The sequence below is a fragment of the Gadus morhua genome, chromosome 22, assembly GCF_902167405.1.
Source record: "Gadus morhua chromosome 22, gadMor3.0, whole genome shotgun sequence".
Classification (NCBI taxonomy): Eukaryota; Metazoa; Chordata; class Actinopteri; order Gadiformes; family Gadidae; genus Gadus; species Gadus morhua.
The window spans coordinates 9,740,127-9,762,759 of NC_044069.1; the positions used below are offsets into that span (position 1 = coordinate 9,740,127).

A 22,633-nucleotide genomic window follows, 5' to 3' on the forward strand; every position below is an offset into this window, starting at 1 on the left:
ACCCGTAAAGTGGACGGATCGGTCAGGGCGAAGTATGAGAATAAACCCAAGACGGAGTCGCCCGGTTGATAATCGCTAAAGTTAATTGTGCCGAACGTGACGTAGTGCGTCGACCTAATGTGTCCCGACGAGGTCCTGAATGGGCTGTGGCACAGCCCATTCAGCCCGAGCACCTTGCTCCGGGCTGTGCACCAGGCAGCTCGGTGAGGCAGCTCACGGAGTGTAGTGCTGAATAACTTGAGCGCACCGTTAGGGCGGGGGGGCTGGGGGGGGGAAGATCATTTCTAGGTCGTGGCGTAGGTGAGCTTGCACGCTTTATAAACGTCCCACAAAAGGAAATGCGAAGAGGAGGGTAATGCCTCCCCGTGACCCTCTCTCCTGCCTTTGTCAGGTGGGCACAATGCATCCACTTGAAGTGGTTCCGAATCGTCTTGTCGTCTTTCAGAGGCTGTATTGCTCCTCACACAATGTGGCTGTTGACCTTTTTTCTTTTCTTCCGTGTTGTGTGTGTGTGTGTGTGTGTGTGTGTGTGTGTGTGTGTGTGTGTGTGTGTGTGTGTGTGTGTGTGTGTGTGTGTGTGTGTGTGTGTGTGTGTGTGTGTGTGTGTGTGTGTGTGTGTGTGTGTGTTTGGTTATTTTTTACTCTACCTCCCGCGCAAGGTCAACTCGCGGAGGGATGGGAAAAAGATGCAACGCTAGGTTGAAAGTGTTTGGGTTGGATCTGAAGGGATCCGGTGTAACACCCCTTCGATTTTAGTTCTTGTTTATACGGAGATGGTTTTATGTTTAGAGTGTAGGTTTTATCTTCTGCTGCTAATGGAATAGTAATTGCGAGCAAGGCCGTGCAATATATATGTACCATTTGCAATATATGAAACGCACAAGGGATTTGTAGGTGTTACAAAATGTGTTGACATCTTCAGTGATCTTAATGAGCTATTGTTTTGCACCTCTTTGTGATCACTCAAGCTTCCTTAAGGTGGTTGAGCCACTACTCTCCATTGAGCGGGAGCAAATGCAGATATTAGCCTCATAAACCGATGGATTATAGGGCCGATTATAGGGCTGATATCTCGGCCTTCCGTCCAGCTTGTTTTTTTCTTTGGCTGGCATAGGAGGATCAGCAAATGGACCTCAAATAAGTCACCCTAAAAATGTAGGCATCTGCATGCATGCACTGTGCAGTAGACTGGGCCTCTAGCGCCACCTAACTTTAAATAAACCCATGGTGGCCAACGAACACAAGGTTGGCACGCCAGGGCAACTAAGTGACATGGCTAAATCAGAGCAATGGACGGCGTTTGCTTGGATAACGGTGCTCTCCTGAGTTGTTTGGTCGGTAAAACAAACACTAAACCGTGTCCTGTCAGGGATGTGTTGAACAAGACACATGACGCATCGGATGCTTGATCCTTTTGGTTAACCCTGAGCTTCTACGTCCGTCCAGATGTCTGCCTACGGCCAGCAGGGTCCTGGGGCCTACGGGCAGCAGGGCCAGGGCTACTACGGCCAGCACGGCCCCCCGTCGCACCCGGGCCAACAGCCTGGCCCCTACCCCAGCCAGGCCCAGGGCGGCTCCACGGGCCCCTACCCGCAGCCAGGCCACCCCTCGCAGCCGCCTGGTCAGCACGGGCAGCCTGGAGCGCCCTACCCTCAGTCCCAGGGCCCGCCTCAGGGTCCCCAGCCCCCGTACAGCCAATCCCAGCCGGGCCAGCCGCCGTACACCCCTCCATCTCAGCAACAGCAGCCTCCGGCGCAGCCTCAACAACAACAACAACAACAACAACAACCGCCGACCCCCCAACAACAACAGCAGCAGGGTCCAGGTCCCCAGAGCCAGCAGGGGCCTCAGGGCCAGCCTGGCTACCCCCAGAGGGAAGGACCCGGGCAGCCCCCACAACAACAACAACCACAACAGCAGCAACAAACACCGCCACAACAACAGCCACAGCAGCAACAACAACAAGGGCCTTCGCAGCAACAGCGCGAGCAGCAGCAACAGCGCGAGCAGCAGCAGCAACAGCGTGAACAGCAGCAACAGCGTGAGCAGCAGCGCGAACAACAACAACAGCGGGAACAACAACAACAACAACAGCGGGAACAACAACGTGAACAACAACAACAGCGTGAACAACAACAACAACCTCCGCAGCGGGAGCAGCGGGAGCCTGGGGGTCCGTCTCCCCAGTCCCAGCAGCCCCCGGGCCACTCGCAGCAGGGCCAGCGCTCGCCCTACTCCCAGACGCCCCCCCAGCAGCAGCAGCAGTCCCCCTTCCAGAGGTTCCCGCCTCCACCACAGGTAACCCACCCTCTGATCACCTTCACAACCCCCCCCCCCCCCCCCCCCCTTCACATACTCCCCTCCCACCCACCCAGCCCCTGTAGCGACCCGGTGTCACACCCCGCTAGAACGAGGTGCAAGAACCCCATTTCGAGGAAACCGCGGCCAGGTAGCATTTCAGAGAAGGGGGTTGAAAGTGTGAGCACGAGGGAGAGTGGCTTCAATGATTTATCCGGTAGATGATTGACCGCTCCGGTCCTCTGTCCTCCTCCTCCTCCTCCTCCTCTCCGTTGAACCCAGGAGCTCTCCCAGGATTCCTTTAGCTCGCAGTCCAGTGCCCCCCCCTCCAACCAGCCCGTGGCCTCCAACAAGAGCAGCCAGGAGGACAGCATGCAAGGGCGGCCTTCCAGTCTGCCGGTGAGCACATCCTTCATTCACTTCCATTTCCATTTGATTGCATGTAATGTGATGTGGCGAAGGGTAGGGAATGCACTCACCGCGGGTCACCGTCGCTCGCTGGGGCCAGCTCCTCCATCACGTTCAACAGCCCCTGTGTGCTATTTATAGACGGCGCAAAAAATCATAGCTGGTACTCAAACTGACCAGCGACCAGCCAACCACCATTTTTGGCTGCCATTCGGCGTTTTACTTCCCTAATTATATCCCCCCTTTTTTAATTTATTTTTGCCCCTAGGCCGTCGGGGCATGCAAGGACTTTCCCAGAGCTAGGCATCCGTAAAAACAAAACTAAACGTTGATGGTGGTCTGTTCACCAACCGTGACACCTTTACACGTCGTGGCTTTCAACTTCCCCTCGGCTACACTTGTCCACACCGAGGCGTGCGGTGCGGTTCGCGGGCGTAAAGGAGAGGCGCTCTTGCGTAAATGCTTTCCTAATAGTCATTTCAGCCATTCTTTAATATCCCTTTGGTTGATGCTAATTTACCTATATGGAAACCTGAGGAAACGAGCCAAAGCGATATCGCTCCCTCTGTATGGCCGGTGAACTCTTCCCTGTAAACTCAACCGAAATGGAACAGTCTGTTAGGGTGGCTTGATTGCGTTGTTTGAACCCCAGCTACTGTCCTCTTAAAGACCCCACTCAGATTAGGGCAGGCCTAGTCTGAACAAGAAACAGGGAGGCTTTCTTCCCACGACCATTCCTGCTGAACCGGGCGTTGATTATACATTTACCCGAGAAAGCCGGTTTCTGGTATCGACGCGGCCTGAAAAGGAGGCGGTTGCCATGGCGGCGTTTCCCGGGGTCGGGTGGCTGAAGGTGTAAACCCTTGTCATGGAAGCTGCGTTGGCTAAGGACAGTGAGAAATGGGTCTGGTGCGGGGGGGGGTTTGGATGGACATTTCCATTTGCGTGTGGACACCAGTGCAGTGAATGAGGGGGAATCTTCGTCTGAGTGATTGCTGGTTGTGTGTGGGAGATGCCTGGAGAGGGAGAGAGTGAGCGAGGGAGGGCGGGAAAGGGGGAGAAGCGGATGGAGGGGGGATGGGGGGGGGGGGGGGGGGGTGAGAGGCCTAGAGGTACTTCTGCCGTTGGTCGAGGCGAGGGCTCGGCATGTTTATTTTTTTTCTTCCCGCTCTTCTGGGGATTCCCCCTGTCGGCTCGGTTGCGATTGGCCGTGTGAGACCTTAATCTGTCTGAGGGCTGGACGGCCCTATCTGTCTCCCTCACGGTCCCTCTGTGCACTTTGCACACACAGGATCACGCACAGAAACGGGAACACACCACACACACAGGAACAAACACACACGAGCAGACACACGCACACAAACACCCACACACACACAGACACACATACACACAGAGCACATGACACGGTACTGATTAGACACTGTCAACTTTAGACACACACACAAGCGCGCTTTGGCTAATGAAATGATTTAGTGAGACGTGGAGGGAAAGGACTGGGTCACCTGGTGACGACGAGCAGCCAGGGCTGAGTGGACAGAACTAGCAGCCGTTTGTAGACGTGCCCCCCACCCCCCCAGCCCTCCAGCCCTCCAGCCCCCTACCCACAATACAAACATTCACCCACCTGTATCCTGCTTCCTCCGTGAAGTGGCTCCTCATTGGAACGGCTGCACCTAATGCATGTTTAAACAAACCGGGGCTGGGAGAGGCTCGGGTCGGGCAGCCACGCGGGCAGGGAGGGTGGATATGTTTGGAGAGCCGTGTTTGAATGTACCAGAGGTTCCCCACCTCCACCACCATTCGATCCACCCAGCGCTGCCGTGGGGCCAGAGCCTCGATGGCAAGCACACACATGAGACGGCAGGGGAGGGAAGGCAAATAACAGCCGGCAGGCACAGAGCCTGCCAAGCAGGTCAAGCGGGTTATTTTCCCAACCCCAAACAGACTCCAGGATACCACACACACACACGGATACTACACACACACACACACACACACACACACACATGCTACTTATCTGCTCTGCAACGGCAGTGCTGTCTCGCACACCTAGTGACTTCTTTGACTCTGTTGTAGTTTGCACATTTTGTTAGTCCCTCAAAGCGCCGGATGTGCTCGTCTAAAGGTGAAGCCCTGGGTGTTTCAGGTGTGGCTGTGCTGTGCCGCTGTACCATTGGCTCTTGCCTGCATGTGTGTAGACTTTGGTGTATCGGGGCCAGTTGCTCACCGGCCTACCGAGCGCATGGTAAGCCGCGTGGTTGGCTGGGCTTACGTCATGAAGGCTTGTGTGCGGACAACAGTGAAAGCCTGTGCTTTGCGGAAGTAAAACCACACGGCCTGGCGCCGGAGCAGGAGACGAACATCATGATCGTCTCTTCGAGGGTAGATGGGCGACACTAATAACAATGAGGGAAATAACGCAGAGCCACCCTATATGGGCCTTTTCTCGTTGTAATGGCCTCTTGGACATGGGTTTTCTCTGGGGGTTGGGCTCAGGGTGAAGTGGTGGGTGGTGGTGTTGAACCGCGTGGTCCTGGGAGGGGGGAGGGGGGGGGGGGGGGGGGGGGGGGGGGGGGTCTGTCCCGCTCCTGTCACTAGCAGCCCACCCCATGTGACTGAACCCTCCCTGGAAGTGACACTTTCCTGTCGCCATCAGCCCCGTGGGAAAGGGTTCCAAAGGCAGGCGCACACACACACACACACACACACACACACACACACACACACACACACACACACACACACACACACACACACACACACACACACACACTCCTGCTTTTTTTATCTTCTCTTGTGCTCCACCAGGTCTTTTTGTGGAGCCCTTTCGTGTGTGTGAGGGGGGGGGTGGGGGTGGCGGGGGGGTTAATCCTGAGCGCCCCTCCCCTCCTTAGATGTGTAGGAGCTGTCTGAATGCGTCTGGACTGGAGTCGAGGGTCACATGTTGGTCACACACACTTTTCCTCAACCCCCCTCCCGACACCCCCACACACTTCCCCCCCCCCCCCCCTTTCCCCTTCCCTGCGGCCATATTGCCACCTCCCACTTCCCCTCCCAGCACGGTCCCCAAGCGTGTCCATTGTCTCTCCCGTTGGAGCACAATGCTGTGGTGATGAGCTGTATGGGCTCCGGCTGTAGGTAGGGTCTGTTAGCTGGGAGGCCTTGGTCGAGGCTAGGAGGGCCTGGTCAGAGCTAAGAGTTGCTAAGAGGCTGCTTCAGCACCCAGTGAGGCTATATAGGCTTAGAGGTTTTTTCTACTCATCAGAATTGCCCAGCATAGAAGTGAAATTGCACCCAGAACAGGTAACTGCAAATAATATGGTAGAAGCAAGAGTCTGGAGCTTGAGAGCAGAACAAAGACGATGAAGTGTTGGGCCGAATGCGTTTCATATAGGCTACGTTGAGCGTAATGCGTTCATATAGGCTGCTGTTGAGTCGAATGCATTCATGTGGACTACTGCTGAGCCAAATAAGTTCATATAGGCCTCCCAATGTCTCTGGCTGATGATACTCCCTTGTTGCTCCTTCAATACCCCTGCCTCAATGAGACTCCTTTGAACCCACAGGACTTGACCTTTCAAAGCCCTTACATCTAGGTTGTGAAGGATGTATAGAGTTTTAGCCGACACGACGCCCGACACAAGCAAATATATGTTAACATTAAGCGGAAGAATATGTCTGAAAACGTAACGACTACAGCAAAACATGCTTCACACGACGGTATTGGTGAACTACAGTGGACAAACCATTGACTCATAACAAACGTTACCTGGAGATCACCCTGCTGCAATCATCTCCCAACTATCCATGCATTGCTATCTTATTTTCAAATTTGACCAACAATGGGAATTATCAGGAAAAACGAGAAACACTTAGCACTAGCTTTTGTGTTGTGGACATGGAGGAACGCTCAACTTGTTAGCGGACATCCAGACGCTCCTGCAGTCCACCACTCTCCCAGAACAACCCCGGCCTTCTCGTACCTACAAACTCGTCCTTTTAGCGCCAGGGTTGCCTGCATAATAGGCCCAGAACTGTTCTGATCCCCTCTGCAGTCACATTCTATGCCTGGCCGTAGCCTAGCCTAGTTTAATAAAGCCACACAACAATCGCTGCTGACTGTAGCTTAGCCCGGCCTAGTTTAACCAAACCACGCGGCAATCGCTGTTGACTGTAGCCTAGCCCGGCCTAGTTTAACCAAACCACACAGCAATTGCTGGTGGCTGTAGCTTAGCCTAGCCTAGTTTAACCAAACAGCACAGTAATTGCTGGTGGCTGTAATCTAGCCTGGCCTAGCCGTAGCTCGTAGATCTGGCTGTTGTAGCCACGTTCACGTTCAGAGACGACACTGGAGTGGTTCGCCTTCTAGGCCGAGCCCACTTCTACTCGCCACCAAAACCAGCACCAGCCTTATTCTCTCACGCACCCACCCCATACTATTCTCCCTCTACTCACTCCCACGCTCACACCACCATGTGAGACTTGTTCTTCCTTCTTGTAATACTATACTTGTGTTTTCTCTCCATTTTTTTCGCGTTCTCACTTTTTTTGTGATGACTCTGCCTGCCTGCTCCCCGCTATCCTTCCTCTTTTTCAAAATCTATATCTCTCTCTTTCTCTCTGTTCGCCTGCTTTCTGCTCTTCCTCATGCTTGTGCTTCTCCCCCCCCCCCCTCCTCGCGTTCACTCTCTTTCTCTCCCTCGGCTCCTCTCCCTCCCTCCCTCCCTCCCTCCTTTTTTTTTCTCTCTTCTCCCTCCCGTTCTCTTTAAATCAGCTGCACACTCTTTCGCTCTATCTTGCTCTCACTCCGTCTCTCTGTCTCTCGGTCTCTCTTTCGCCCTATCGTTCTCTCTCTCTCTCACTCCTCTCTCTCTCTTTCGCTCTTGCTGTGCCGTCTCTCGTACAGCCTGTGCTCTATCTCTCGCACAGCTATCTCTCCCTCCCCCTATCTCCCTCTCTCTAGTGCTCTCTCTCTCTCACAGCTATCTCTCCCTCCCCCTATCTCCCTCTCTCTAGTGCTCTCTCTCTCTCACAGCTATCTCTCCCTCTCTCTAACGCTCTCTATTTCTCTCACAGCCATCTCTCTTTCTCTCTCTCTCTCCCTCACAGCCATCTCTCCCTAACAGTTCTCTCTCCCTCTCTGTAAATCAGCTTTGGTAACGCAGCTCGGCTCAGCCTTGTTTTGCGAGGGCTCTGCGGAGCGGCTTTCGTTATTCAGAGTCCGGGGCCGGTTTCCTGTTGCTATTCTGGGGGGCCGTTTGCTTCCTGCCTGCATGTGTGTGTGTGCGTGTGCTGGTGCATTCAGATTCCCGGGTGCCTCGGCCTCTCTCGTTTGCTCTCTCCCTCACTCTCTCTCTCCCGCGCGCTCGCTCGCTCGCCCGCTCTCGCTCACAAGATCACTCTCACTCCTCCTCCTCCTCCTCTCTGTTCGGCTCTGTTCCGTCTCTCCTCTGCTCTCTTTCCCTTTCCTGTCCCTCGCTCTCGCGCTTTCCCTCCACCGCCACTGCCTCCTGTATATGATTTTTAATTAATGTACTTGAGAACATTCAATCTGCTGACAAAGTATATTGTTTTGCATTTGCCCCATTGAATTGCGCTATATATATTTTCCTTTTTTTTCTTTCCACCAGCAAAACACGAGCTCGCTTTTTTTTTTTTTTCTCTCTTCTGCTCTCGTCTCTCTCACTCTCTCGCTGCGCACGCAGCCGCCGTTCTCTCTCTCCGACACACACACACACACACACACACACACACACACACACACACACACACACACACACACACACACACACACACACACACACACACACACACACACACACACACACACACACACACACACACACACACCCCTCCTGCCCGCATACACTCCTGTGCCCCTCCCCTCCTGCCTCAGTTTCTGCTGGGCTGAGCTAGTTTTGCAGCAGCACAAAGCCTGTGTGGCTGACTGCAGCACTGTCCTCCCACATCTCTTTAGCTCCCTATCTTTCTTTATCTCTCTCTCTCTCTCTCTCTCTCTCTCTCTCTCTCTCTCTCTCTCTCTCTCTCTCTCTCTCTCTCTCTCTCTCTCTCTCTCTCTCTCTCTCTCTCTCTCTCTCTCTCTCTCTCTCTCTCTCTCTCACACACACCCTCATCTCCTGTTTCCTTTTTCTTCTTCTCCCCGTTTCCTTTATTTATTTCCTAACTCTTGCTCTCTCTCAGATTTGGTCTTAATTAAAGACTGGCTGAATCTACGTGAAGGAAGCGTTTTATGCCAAAGCCGTCAAATAACCATATCCATTTTCTATAAACGTGTGTCTATAATATAGATGGATCCGTTTGCTTCCTGTTCCACGTCTCTCTTAATTAATAACATAGCAGTGCCAGGCCCCTCAGCAGCGCCCCCTATCTGTGTGTGTGTGTGTGTGTGTGTGTGTGTGTGTGTGTGTGTGTGTGTGTGTGTGTGTGAGAGAGGAGTACCCCTCTGAATCCTAGCAGCCCTTTTAACCCCAGGCTGGGGCAGCTGCATGCGTCATTTGGGCATCTGTCTGCCATGGGACCCCCCTCCCCCTCCCCCCCACACACACGACTATTGTCACCAATACAAAAGCACCCCTTCCACTCAGTCACACGCACACACTGACAGGCAAACACACCACCACCCTATTATTCAGAGCAATCAGGCCCCCCAACCCCCCCTTACAACACACACACACACACACACACACACACACACACACACACACACACACACACACACACACACACACACACACACACACACACACACACACACACACACACACACACACTACCCCCGCTACCCCCCCGTTTCACGGCAACCTGGACCAGTGAATTTCCCTGGTGTCTATTTACCCGGATTTGATTCAAACCGGATGCAACTTAAAATTCAGGTGTGTGTGTGTGTGTGTGGACACATCCAACCCTCATTCAGGCTACATTAGAATCTGATCATCGCCGCGTCGTATTCACAGCTGCCCGGGACCGGGGACACGTATGACCGCATTGTCCCTGACCACTTTGTCACTTTGCGCCATCGTGCGTCTGTGTCGTCGTCATGGAAACCGCCATCCATCTCGTCACTCGACTCGATTCACCAATTGAAATCCCCGAACCCGCGTTTGTTTGCACGTGGAACACCACTATTGTATAAAGTTTACATAACGGCGTCATTCAACCGCCGTCAAACATCACAAGCTGGCCAGTTCGTCCGGGCGTCATTGGACGATGCAACCGCATGTTATGATTTTCGGCGTGGCGGGGCACGCTGCAGACGCACACTCCTGGAAGGGCTGTAGGTGGGGGTTAATAGCTGCAGAGGGGACGCGTCGGATTGAGACCCATTGTTGGGTGGTCGGAGTCTGTAGGCTGCAAGGCCTCAGGTGGGCGTGGGTGTGTTTGTGTGACCCCAATTAGGGCACAACCCGAGGGGTGGGTTAAGCAATGGGAATTCCAAGTAATGGATCCGTTAGTTATTTTTGACAGTTCAGCTCTGGTTTGGAGCAGCAGGCGCTGGGATATTTGTGCATTAGTGATTAAAACAAACTGATGAAATGTGGGGTTCACTAACGAGGCCTTTTCAAAATAGAGGCGTAGTCTTTTTTTTTTTGGTTTGCGTTCTCTCGCCACTTTTGGTGAGAGACAACCGATGTGTTCAACCCTCACACCGGTTGTTGGCTTTTTGTATCTTCTGCTTGTCACCGGAAGGGCGGGGCCTACTGCCAGTAGTCTGTCTGTCATGGAGGGGGAAGGGGGGGGGGGGGTGACCGCTGACCGCTATCTGCAGAGCTCTGTAGATCACCCTCTACACGTGTCATTGTCATCAACATGAAGCAATGCCAGAGTCCCCCCTCCCAACCCATGCTCTTTGGTGTGTGTGAGAGGAGCCTGTAATGGCTACTGCCGTATGAGGAAGGGGCCTCTCGTTCTCTCGTTCTCTCGTTCTCTCGTTCTCTCGTTCTCTCTCTCTGTCTCTGTCTCTGTCTCTGTCTCTGTCTGTCTCTGTCTCTCTCTCTCTCGTGGTCTCTGTCTCTCTCTCTCTCGTGGTCTCTGTCTCTCTCTCTCTCGTGGTCTCTGTCTCTCTCTCTCTCTCTCGTGGTCTCTGTCTCTCTCTCTCTCGTGGTCTCTGTCTCGTGGTCTCTGTCTGTCTCTGTCTCTCTGTGTGTGTGGTTCTCTCCTCACAGTGGGGTGGTAGTGCCCCCTGATGGTGAAGTGCAGCCCTGCACCAGTGGGAGGAGGGGTGTCGGAACGAGGGGTGGGGGGGGGGGGGAGGTTGTCGGTCTGGATAGGTGAGTTCTTGTCGAGCCGTGTCTGGCCCAGCTCCCCCCCCCCCCCCCCCGGTCTCCCGCTGCAGGAGGGGCACGCGGGGGCCTGCACACTCGGGCATTCCTGCCCCCCCTTATTGTCCCCGGCTCCTGGGGCCTGTTGGAACTCAGGTGTGTGTGGTGTGGTTTTCAAACTGCCGTGTGTTGTGTGTGTCTTCCAGGACTCAACGGCTCAGGTCTGCTGGTGAATGAGTGTGAATTGAAGCGGTTGGGGGGGGGGGGGGGGGGGGGGTGGTGGTGTTATCCACAACAATGACAGTTTATTTGTTTAGTTTTTTTTGTAGCAGACATGTTGGTTGTAGTAGCAACACTGTCTGCACAGTGACACGCACGCACGCACGCACGCACGCCCGCACGCCCGCACGCCCGCACACGTCTCTATCTCTCCATCAGTCTGACATACACTCATACACACAAACACAGTCTATCTCTCGCACACACACAGTGAGGGAGGCCAACGGAGAGAATTGAGAGTGGCAAGGGAGACACGCACACAAAGACGAGACACACACACACACACACACACACACACACACACACACACACACACACACACACACACACACACACACACACACACACACACACACAGGCTGAAAAGAGAGCGATTGCTAGATGGAGCTGAGGGGGAGGGGGGAAGTGCGGGGGAGGGGGGGGAGGAGAGGGACTGTCTGCTCTAATGTGTCGACCGACGCACGTGGAGCTGCGGTAACCATGGCAGCGCCTGGGATGCTGAATGCTTTCTTTTATTTTTATCCTGGCTCTTTTCCCCTTGCCTCCCTCCCTCAACCCAGCCGCCGCCCACTCCCTCCACTACCCTGACCAACGCTGCTTCAAAAGGTGTGTGTGTGTGTGTGTGTGTGTGTGTGTGTGTGTGTGTGTGTGTGTGTGTGTGTGTGTGTGTGTGTGTGTGTGTGTGTGTGTGTGTGTGTGTGTGTGTGTGTGTGTGTGTGTGTGTTGCACCGAGGTCTGAGAACAGGAAGCCTGCCAGCCAGTGGGCGAGCAGCCCCAGACTGACAAGGAGAGAGAGACAAACAGAGAGAGAGAGGGAGAGAGTGGGTCATGGAGTGTGTGACTGAAAGCTGAACTCGGCACTGCCCACCCCCAGACCTTGGGATGCCAGATCCTGTTTCACTAGCAGGCTGCGTCCTGGCTCCCACATTCCCCATATATATATTTATTTTTTTTCTCTTTCTTTCACATTTTCTATGGTCTCATGGAAAGGGACGGCTGATGGGAGGGGTGACTGGGGGGGGGGGCAGGGGTCCTGGCTTCCTGCCACCTAACCTCTGTACCACTTTCCTTCTCTTGCCTATTTTTTCTTGGGTGTGCGCGGCTTCTCACAGAGTTAGTAAAATATACAGGGAGGAGGAGGAGGAGGAGGAGGGGGAGGGAGAGGAGAGGAGAGGAGAGGACGTCCTGAAGCCAGTCCTGCCTCGCAGACTAATGGGACTGGGTCGGCCGGCTCTGATTGATTGAGTGAAGTAATCTGCAAATGGAATACATTAAGGACGAGTGCAGACGACTGGGAACGGGGGAGAGGGGTGGGGGGAGGGGGAGGGGGGGGAGGGGAAGAGAGAGAGGGCCCTGGCTTAGTCAGAGCAACAGTGGTGCTGATCAGAATCAATCAATCCCGGGGCAATGCGATTTGAGTTTGTGTACGCTTGTAGTTGGGTATGGTAAGCTACTTTTGTCTCGTATAATTCATTTATGAATCTTATTTTTATGCTCGATCCTGCGAGTAAAATAATATTGTGTATGTGGCGACATCGCTGTGATTTAGAGTATTTTGGGGAGGCTAGGCTCCGAGGAGGTTCCATCTCGGGCACTGTTAGGAAGGAACCCACACAAAATGGCCGCCATAGCAGGAGATGCTGAGGTATGGGGGAGAAGGGGCCGGAGCTGGAGCCTATATGCTCGCATCCCTCTTTTTTCCTCGTACCTTTTTTTATTCAATCTCCTCCACAACCTCCAGATCTCTCCCGATGCATGGGCTGATGGGAAATTGTGCGCAGTGCACGCGAGTGTTTCTACAGTGCAGCAAGATTTCCTTGTGAGATCTTGTGTCCGCTCTGCAAATGAATGGCCCACACATACACACAGCTCTTTTTCCACAGAATGCTCATGTTGTAAGCGTGGTGGGATAACAAGTGAGTTTTCTGCTGAGTAGCCAAACATCTCTCTCTCACTCTCACTCACTCTCACTCTCACACTCACTCACTCACTTTGTTGCTTGCTCACACTCTTACTCTCTCTCTTTGCATCCAGATTTTGCAGTCAGCAGGATTTGTACTAGTTGGTTGCTGTGGGTGTTTGTGTGTGCACGCACGAAGAACCTGTATCAATGACTTCAGATCAGTAGTAGCAGGGTAACACCTTCTGTTTGTGTGGCTGTGTTTTTTATATTTAGACATCACCTGTAAACGTTTGCATGGGAGCTAGCCAGGTTAGCCGCGAGCCTGGACTTGATCTCCTTTGTGCCTTCTTCAGAGCCCTTTGTGTGCTCAATCCCTTCATCTTTTGACTGGAAGCGTGCGCCTACCCCCCCCTCCCCCCCCCACCCTCTACAAATCCTCCCCTCCCCATCCATATGTGTGACTGTGTGTTGGAGGGGGGTTGCTAATTTCCCAGGCCTTTCATAGCTTGGGGGTGTCATAGCCCCGCCCCCGGCCAAATATCAGCCCCTTCTCCTCTGTGGACCCTTACTGACCCCTGATCAGGTGGGGGGGGGGGGGGGGGGGTGTAGTCACATGAAACACGAGAGGGGGTGTGGTGTAGTCACATGACGGACACACACACACACACACACACACACACACACACACACACACACACACACACACACACACACACACACACACACACACACACACACACACACACTGGTATACAGCGTCTGACAGCACACAGTCAGTGTGTAGTTGTGTCGGCACTCTCACCGCTCCGGGCTTTCTCTGCCGTCGTCAGAGGGCCGGGGGGGAGGTGGTGTGTGTGTCTGTCGTACGGGGGGGGGGGGGGGGGGGGGATGGCAGGGGGTTACCCCACAGGCCCGGGATTTGGGTTATTGACTGAATTGGCACTCAGCTCCTGTCGCCCTTACTCACTCACTCCCTTGCTCTCTGGGCTTCTCCCTCCAGCAGGTCACAATCCCCAAAAATAGCGCACAAAAAAATGCACACACACACACACACACACTGACTGTTTCAAGTGCAAAAAACACTGGCTTCAGGGCTGCAGCCAGCCCTTGTTAAGTGTGCGTGCATGTGTGTGTGTGATTTCCTTGGGAACGGCTGGCTCCCTTCCAGTGTGTGGTGTTTTTTTTTTCTTTACTTCCCACCCTCCCCCTCCTCCTCCCCCTCCTCCCCCCGGTGTGACTGGCAGATGAGCTTGCATTTCTCAGCAGCACATGGGATCCACGTGACGCTGGCCAGTGTGTGTAAACACACACCTTCCCCTAGCGAGCGCAATAATCATCTGGCCGTGCCCCTCCCTCCCTCCCTCCCTCCCTCCCCCTCTCCCTCCCTCGCTCTCCTTTCTGCTCCGCTGGCTGACTTAATGACCGGCCTTTGAATCATCGCCCAAAAAAATATCACAGATGCTTTCAGACCTTGATGGCATATAGGCCTGAAAGGAATTCTCCTTCTGTGGGTTTTCCTTATTTTCCCCACATTCCGCAAGTACACCCTGAGAGGCGTGCGTGTGCGCCTGTTTATGAGTGTGTGTGTGTGTGTGTGTGTGTGCTCTCACACACTTTGTAGTAGACCTGACTTCCCATTTTACTCTTTACTCTAGCCCATCCACTCTACAACCTGTAATTCGTTCAAAAAAATAAATGGATAAATGGATCACATTTTTCTCACCCAAGGTGTACGCAGCTTCCACTTGTACTAACTGACTCTCTTCTCCCTCCCCCTCCATCCTCCCCCTCCATCCTCCCCCCCCCCCCCCCCCCCCTCCTCCAGGACCTGTCGGGCTCCATCGACGACCTGCCCACGGGCGCCGAGAGCGCCCTGAGCCCGGGGGTCAGCACCTCGGGGGTGTCCAGCAGCCAGGGAGAGCAGAGCAACCCGGCCCAGTCGCCCTTCTCCCCGCACACCTCCCCCCACCTGCCGGGCCTCCGGGGGCCCTCGCCCTCCCCCGTGGGCTCCCCCGCCAGCGTCACCACCTCCAGGACCGGGCCCCTCTCGCCGGCCGCCGTGCCAGGTAGCTAGACGGTCGAAAAAGACGTGTTTTGTTCATTCAGGATCACTTGCATACAAGACTATACGGCGTTTGGCTTCATGTAGTGTCTGACCCCCCCCCCGCTCTCTGTTCTGCTGTTGCCCAGGTAACCAGATGCCCCCGCGGCCGCCCAGCGTGCAGTCGGACGGCATCATGCACTCTACCATGAACCAGTCGGCCATGGGCCCGGAGAGGGGTGAGTCCGGGACGCCCCCTCTGCCTCGTGCCGCGACTTGACCGCGTGTTCGAAAACAAAAAGCCCAACACCCTGTTTTGAGCTGCGGTCTTCAAACCGTGTGGGCCAGGATCAATCCATGGCGCTACGTTCGCCCTCAACGTTGCTTTGAATCTGAAAAACATTGCGTCAGAGCTGTAGTCATGGCTGATTTCCCAGGGACCGGAGGTCTGGCATCTCACCTAACGCACTCCGTCCTCTCTCCCTCCCTGCCCCTCCAGTGTACATGAGAAACCCCCAGATGGGCCCCTACGGGTCCCCCGGTCAGCCCGGCTCCGCCTTATCTCCCCGCCAGTCCTCCGGGGGCCAGATGCACGCCGGCATGGGCCCCTATCCCCAGAACAACTCCATGGGCAACTACGGACCCCAGGGGGCCCAGTACGGCCCTCAAGGTGAGCCACTTGACACCGGCATCGACGCAGGCAGCTTGAAACGCCTCGGAACCCGCGAGGATCAAATATTATGTTCAATACGGGGTCCAGCATGGGAAGGGGATTGGGTAAAACAAGCAGAGGAGGGGGGGGGGGGGGGTTGGGGCGGGGGCTAAGGGCACGCTGGTTGTCACGGACAACCCTCATTTTGTGAAAATCGGTTGACTCGGAACAAAAGCACGCTCGCAACCCCCCCCCTTCCTCCGCCGTTATGCGTGTCTGTTTTGAGTTTCTATAAATATCCCCTCTTTCAGAGAGCGTTTCAAATAGTAGTCCCGGGGCCGTCCTGATCCTGGTAGGAAGCCCAGATTCTAGCAGGCTTTAAAGAATTCTCTCCACCGGCGCTCCCTCTCCTTATCCACCGGAGCGCGCCTCCTCTGAAGCCCGTGACGTGGCTCCGTGAAACAGGCGGAGAGTCAGTACAGTAGTCAACTGTGAGTGCTAGGTAGCATCTGTCGTCTCCAGCTGTTCCTGAGAGCGCCAGGCGCAGAAGGACACCCGTGCTGTGTGTGTGTGTGTGGGCTGTGCGCCTCGCCGTGGCTTTCATAAATGATATTTTTGGACGAGGCAAAGCAAGGCGACGCGTCCTCTGAGAGATGATTACTCTAAGCGGACCGTAGGTGATGATGACTATCCCTTCCTTACTTTTGAAACGTCCGTGCTGGAGGATAAGACTTCGTGTAGGGGCCTCAGACGTGCTACTTGGGGAAAGATTAAACCATTCTGTCCTCCCCACTCGGCTAGAGAGATAAGTCACCGGGCTAATGTGGGCCCATAAAGTGTGGCTGTAAAACAGCTGGCCCAAATATAGCCCTGGTTACAACCGTCTCCGCTTTAATCGAGTTCCTTACGCTCGAAGGGTTCCACGCTTCTCAAAGACCTGCTGATTTGTTTCCTAATAAAAACATCTGATGGACTTTCTCACCCTCTCTCTCCCCCCCCCCCCCTCCTTGTCCTCCAGGCTACCCGAGGCAGCCCGGCTACAGCAACATGCCCAACTCCAACTACCCGGGAGGCCCCGGCATCGGCGGCTCCATGAACCCCATGCCGGGCCAGGGCGGCGGGGCGCCCTACGCCGGCATGCCCCCCGGCCGCATGGGCCCCGGGCAGATGGGCCCGCGGCCGTACGGCCCCGCCGGCATGGGCCCCAACATGGGGCCCGGCTTGCCCCCCCAGGTGGCCTCCGGGATGTGTCCGCCCCCGGGCATGAACAGGAAGGAGGGCGGCCCCCCCATGCTCCACGGCCCCGGCAACTCCATACACACCAGGTACGGGGGGCCGAGGTTTTATCCGTGTTCTGGCTGCCTGCTGTTTCAATGGCGCTCAATGGAGCCGTTCTTAAGCTTTAAGGGACCGACTCTAAAGTGCAGCTGGATCCGCAAACTAGAGTTGAGATTCATTGCAGAGTTGTCTTTACTTGCCCTCCTCTCGTCGCCGAGCGGAGGGCCGAGGAACGCGCGTGGAGGTGGAACGTGGATCGGCAGAATTGTCACTGATTGCTTATTTTCCCTCCCTCTTGCTCGGGTTGTCCAGGCCGCCCGGTTACCCCAACATGTCCCAGGGCATGATGGGCGCGGGCTCCCCGTATGGCCCGGGCATGAACAACATGCCCGGCATGATGAACCAAGGCGGTCCAGGCCCGTACCCCATGGGGGGCAACATGGTCAACAACTCCCCCGGTGAGTGACCCTGAGGACTAGGCGGGCTGTAGGGTGTCCGTCGTAGGGGGCCCAGCGAGAGAAGGACTCCGGGGCGTCGAGAGAAGGTCTCCAGGCACACACTCACTCCCTCACTCTCACTCGGTGAGAGTGAGGGAGTGAGTCTGTGCTCGGTGGGTTAATGTTAATGAGTGATGTGGAACCTGTATCTACCTGGAGTATATCTGTATGATGTATTATGTAGTATAATTCACATTCCACATACTTGGAATACGTAGAAGCGTGATTGAATGGAGGGCTGGTATAGATGACATAGATAATGATATAGAACTACAGATATACTACAGGTAGATAAAGCATTGTTTCTTTTAACGTTAGCTCTCGTTATTGAACAGCTCGCGGTTCATTTAGAACGCCGACCAAGGAAGTTGAGGGGACGCGCTGTATTGCACGAGAAGAGATGAGCCACATAGGTCTGTCTTTAACCCCCCCCCCCCCCCCCCCCCCCCCCCTGCACCAGGCATGGCCCCCAGTCCAGAGTTTGGCATGGACAAGATGAACCCCGGCCAGAAGATGAACAACAAAATTGACGGCCCCCCCAAGCAAGAAACTAAAAAGGTACAGAAGAAGTATTGAGTGTAAACCCAAACGCCTAATCAGACGCTTTGGGTTTACAGCGTCTGATTTACAGGCGTTGTCGTTATTATTTAATATGTCGGCACTGATGTTGTGGGAAAATGCCTGTGGACCTGAATTTAAATAAAACTTCAATATCCGGTACAACGGCGGTTTCCCTTCGAACAAAATATCTAGTTCACCCCCCAAAACACAAGCCATCGTTTTAAAACAGCAAGTGGTCTCATCATGTGTTATGTAATGCTTTTTTTTTTGGCATAAACTGTGATTCATTTAGGGATTACAACCATTTGAGCAGATAAAAAAATCTAAAGATGGGTTAGTTGGTTGTGGAGGACCATCTACAGCCTCACTACCAGAATCCTGCTGGTCAAACAGGGCTGCAGCTCGCCTCACGTGGGCCAGCACCGGCCCAGACTAACAGCTGGAGGGCCCCCAGCTTTAGTAGAGGGGATAATGGGCCACTTTCACACCGGCACTAAAGTGATGCATGTTGCGTCTCATGGCTGGTGTGTGTGTGTGTGTGTGTGTGTGTGTGTGTGTGTGTGTGTGTGTGTGTGTGTGTGTGTGTGTGTGTGTGTGTGTGTGTGTGTGTGTGTGTGTGTGTGTGTGTGTGTGTGTGTGTGTATTTGTGTGCGTGCGTGCGTGTGTGTGTGTGTGTGTCAGCGCGCATGCCGTCGGATCCCATTCCACTTGATATCAAGAAGGTAGTCGAGGTCACACGGCCAGCATCATCACAATCCCCGTTTATGATTGATTGTTTTCAATCATTAATCAATGATTGATGCAGACTGTCACACACAGTTAGACACTGGAGTATCCGATTTCATTTGAATTACTTATCTGGCGTTACATGCTCCCATGTCTCCACGCGTCCTGTTATGCTATTGTCCAAATCCCTCCAGCCTGGGTTTGACGCTGCCTTTCCTTCCTTCCTCCTCCCCAGAAGTCGAGCTCGTCCACCATCACCAACGAGAAGATCACCCGCCTGTACGAGCTGGGCCCCGAGCCGGAGAGGAAGATGTGGGTGGACCGCTTCCTGGCCTTCGCCGAGGAGAAGGCCATGGGCATGAACAACCTGCCCGCCGTGGGCCGCAAGCCCCTGGACCTCTTCCGCCTCTACGTGTCCGTCAAGGAGATCGGGGGGCTCACCCAGGTACGCCAAAGACCGCCCTGAACTACCGACTGACTTGTTGTCGGGGGCGGCTTTCTGTCCGTGTCTTGTTGTCTGTGACAACCTACTGTCTAGAAATATGTAGGGTACAGTCAGGTCATGCCAACAAAAACATAACAAATATAATAATAATAGAAATTGAAATAAGACATTTAGGTATTTTTATCGACATGATTGCATCAGCACATTGTTGCTGTTGATGAGGTTCAGTCCCGCTCTGTTTGGGTTGCTTTGGCCCCCGGCTTCATCTCAACGAACAACGCATACTTACACGCCCGCTCCTCCCAGGTGAACAAGAACAAGAAGTGGCGGGAGCTGGCCACCAACCTGAACGTGGGCACGTCGAGCAGCGCGGCCAGCTCGCTGAAGAAGCAGTACATCCAGTGTCTGTACGCCTTCGAGTGCAAGGTGGAGCGCGGAGAGGACCCGCCCGCCGACTTCTTCAACACGGACGTCAAGAAGAACCAGGCCAAGGTCCAGCCCCCCAGCCCAGGTCGGAACCCACTGATGGATGACACACACACACACACACGCGCGCGCACACGCACACACACAGAGCTGTCTTACCAACCAATCCATGGTTTAGCCTGCCTCTGCCCTTAACACCCCTCCTCGGGTCGGAGTGGCTTTGAGAGCTAGTTTGGTGGTGGAAAAGCTGCACTTCCTTGAGGTGCATGCGACGCCAGTTCCAAATCCGTCTTCTAAAAATAAATGTGTTCCGATGGATGATGTTTCATCACTCTTGCGCGTTATAGACACGAGCAATGGGAGCAGAAACCTTTTCGGCAAGGTTTCAGCAGGAGCAGCGGCGATAAAGCCTCCCCAAAGTCTCTTCTTTATTCCCCTCATTGATAAGGAAGGCTGTATTCTTCACACATCTCTGATGGGCTGAACGCGCCGCTTCTGATTTCAGTTTCATTTATGACCACCTTCACCCTTGGGTGATGCTGGCCGCTGAGCCATCTGTCACCATTCTCCTCCTCCTACTCCTGGCTCCTCCAGAGCTACATTAGCAACCTGATCATTTCAGTGTGTCCCTTTTTGATTCCCACGTTAAAGGGCAATCCAAAGCAGCCATTTATCATGGATACCTTGGGCCACCGTTACCCGTGATAAATCTTCGGGCTCGGAGACAGCAGCGTCTCTTCCACCGCTTTGGCACAAAGTAGAGCCAACACAAGTGGAGGCGTCGTCTAATGAACCGTCCACGCTGATTCGTGTGTCGCAACAACTTAGCGTTGGCGTGATCTTTTGTTAGTCAATTTAGCTTTGGTGTGCGTGTTGCTGCCTGTGCCGTTGTTTTGATCGAAGACGACGCGGCGTGTTGACAATGTTTTGATCCTCGTCCGTGAGACACCGCCTGAAGAGGCTAAACGCGTGCTGTTGGATCAGGGCAGACCGCGTGGCGAGAGTTCGGTGTACAGTGGCCATCGCTGCATGTCACAATGGGTTAGAGCTGCTCGATTATGGACAAAAATCCTAATCACGATTATTTAGGTCAATATTGCACGATTAGATTTAAACAACTATTTTTGAGTTTGAAAACAGGATGTATTTATTCAGCATTTCTCTTAAAAAAAAAAAACCTTTTTAACTAGATGGAAATTACCCCTTTAAAAAAAGACACGCCATTTTCAAATAGAGAATGTTCAATTCTAAGATAATGTACAAATAAGTATCCGGCTGTTCTATAAAACATAAAAAAAAAAAGAAAAAAGGTTTGGAGATGGTGTGACCCAAAATTTTTAATTAAGATGAAATTAGATGAATTGCACAGCCATACACTGGGTAAACGTACACGGGAGTTTGGCACCGATAAAAGTAAGCCCGAGTCCCATTTGTTTACATGGTTGTCCTCCAGGGGGGCCGTGTTTGGGATCTGTGTACGTGTGCTGTTTGAATACTCCCTGACATTTGCGGGCGCCGTGACGATCGACTTGTCCTTTTGCCGTTTACCGCGAGACGTTTTTGTTGGTTCACGATTCAAGCCCTACGAAATGCCACGTGTGTGTGTGTGTGTGTGTGTGTGTGTGTGTGTGTGTGTGTGTGTGTGTGTGTGTGTGTGTGTGTGTGTGTGTGTGTGTGTGTGTGTGTGTGTGTGTGTGTGTGTGTGTGTGTGTGTGTGTGTGAGTGACCGAGAACCCCGGGGTTTCCAAGAAAAAGAAGGCATTTCATAGTGCGTATCTTTCCCTGACTGAATCGAGGTCGGCAGAGACCAATGCTACAGAATCACGTTTATATCAACTGATATATATATATGATTATATCAAATTTCTAAGGAGGTTAAATTCGTTGAAAACAAATGTGTTATTTTATTGAAAAAAAGCGAAACTCAAATTTCCCGTATTGTACTTTATCGCTGCGTAGACGTCCGTGGCGTTCAGAATCGACTCACCGGTCGGAATCTGGCTCTGTCCCGGCAGAGCTTCAGTGTACCCTGAAGGACCCGACAGACACGGCTTCCATAGAAGAGAGCACAAACGATGAAAGACAAATATACCTAAAGATAACGCCCGCGATACGCCAGTGGCGGACGGTGTGAATGAGGACCCGGTACTGGTGGTGCCGGTAACCGCGACAACACCAGTGTACAGAGAGACACGAGGATGTCTGGGTGTTTAGTTGGTGCATGCCTCACTGCCCATTCAATCCCTCTCTCTCTCTCTCTCTCCCTCACTCTCTTGCTCTCTCTCTAGCTGATGGGCTTTTTATTTTTTTTTCCTCTTAAGAAGCCCCTCCCCCCTGCGTCTGTAGTAGAGGGAAATCCCAGCCGGGGGGGGGGGGGGGGGGGGGGGGGGGGTGGGGTGTGGGGGGGTGTCAGTCTGGTGTGTGTGTCAGAGACGGAGAGGCAGCCTGGGAGAAGGAGGAGGAGGAGGGGGGGAGTGAGAAAATGCGAGTCAATGTAACCTGCCAGTGACCCCGGCGTGTTCGTGTGCCAGTTTTCTTTTTTTCTTTTTTTTTTTAATGAATGGAATCCGTGAGTCATCAGACCGGCCCGAGTCCTGAGCCGAGGTTCAGGATGAGGAGCGCACACACACACAGGCATACACGTGCGCATGCACACACACACACACACACACACACACACACACACACATACCCGTTCATGCACACAACAATTAATCACTCATTGTCATTCTACCCCTCTCAGCTCTACTTTGTCTTTGTGTGTGTTTGTGTGTGTGTGTGTGTGTGTGTCAGCCACGCGGTAATCTCGTCAAGAGTAGCAGGTTTTCCATCAGTGC

The 22,633-nt window shown here is 53.7% G+C and overlaps 1 protein-coding gene across 5 annotated transcripts in view; it reads left to right on the forward strand.

Annotated features, from left to right (window-relative positions):
• The window catches only part of arid1ab (AT-rich interactive domain 1Ab), a 46,095-nt gene that overhangs the window by 15,082 nt on the left and 8,380 nt on the right, over positions 1-22,633 (forward strand). For 3 of the 5 annotated variants that reach the window (XM_030348079.1, XM_030348081.1, XM_030348080.1), the window contains exons 3-12: positions 1,447-2,298; positions 2,581-2,697; positions 14,996-15,236; positions 15,361-15,450; positions 15,711-15,881; positions 16,882-17,188; positions 17,454-17,599; positions 18,099-18,196; positions 19,161-19,370; positions 19,677-19,881. In XM_030348079.1, coding sequence (XP_030203939.1) covers positions 1,447-2,298; positions 2,581-2,697; positions 14,996-15,236; positions 15,361-15,450; positions 15,711-15,881; positions 16,882-17,188; positions 17,454-17,599; positions 18,099-18,196; positions 19,161-19,370; positions 19,677-19,881 — 2,437 coding nt within the window. The remainder of the gene's footprint in view (positions 1-1,446; positions 2,299-2,580; positions 2,698-14,995; positions 15,237-15,360; positions 15,451-15,710; positions 15,882-16,881; positions 17,189-17,453; positions 17,600-18,098; positions 18,197-19,160; positions 19,371-19,676; positions 19,882-22,633) is intronic. The other 2 variants (XM_030348082.1, XM_030348083.1) reach the window with 1 other exon arrangement.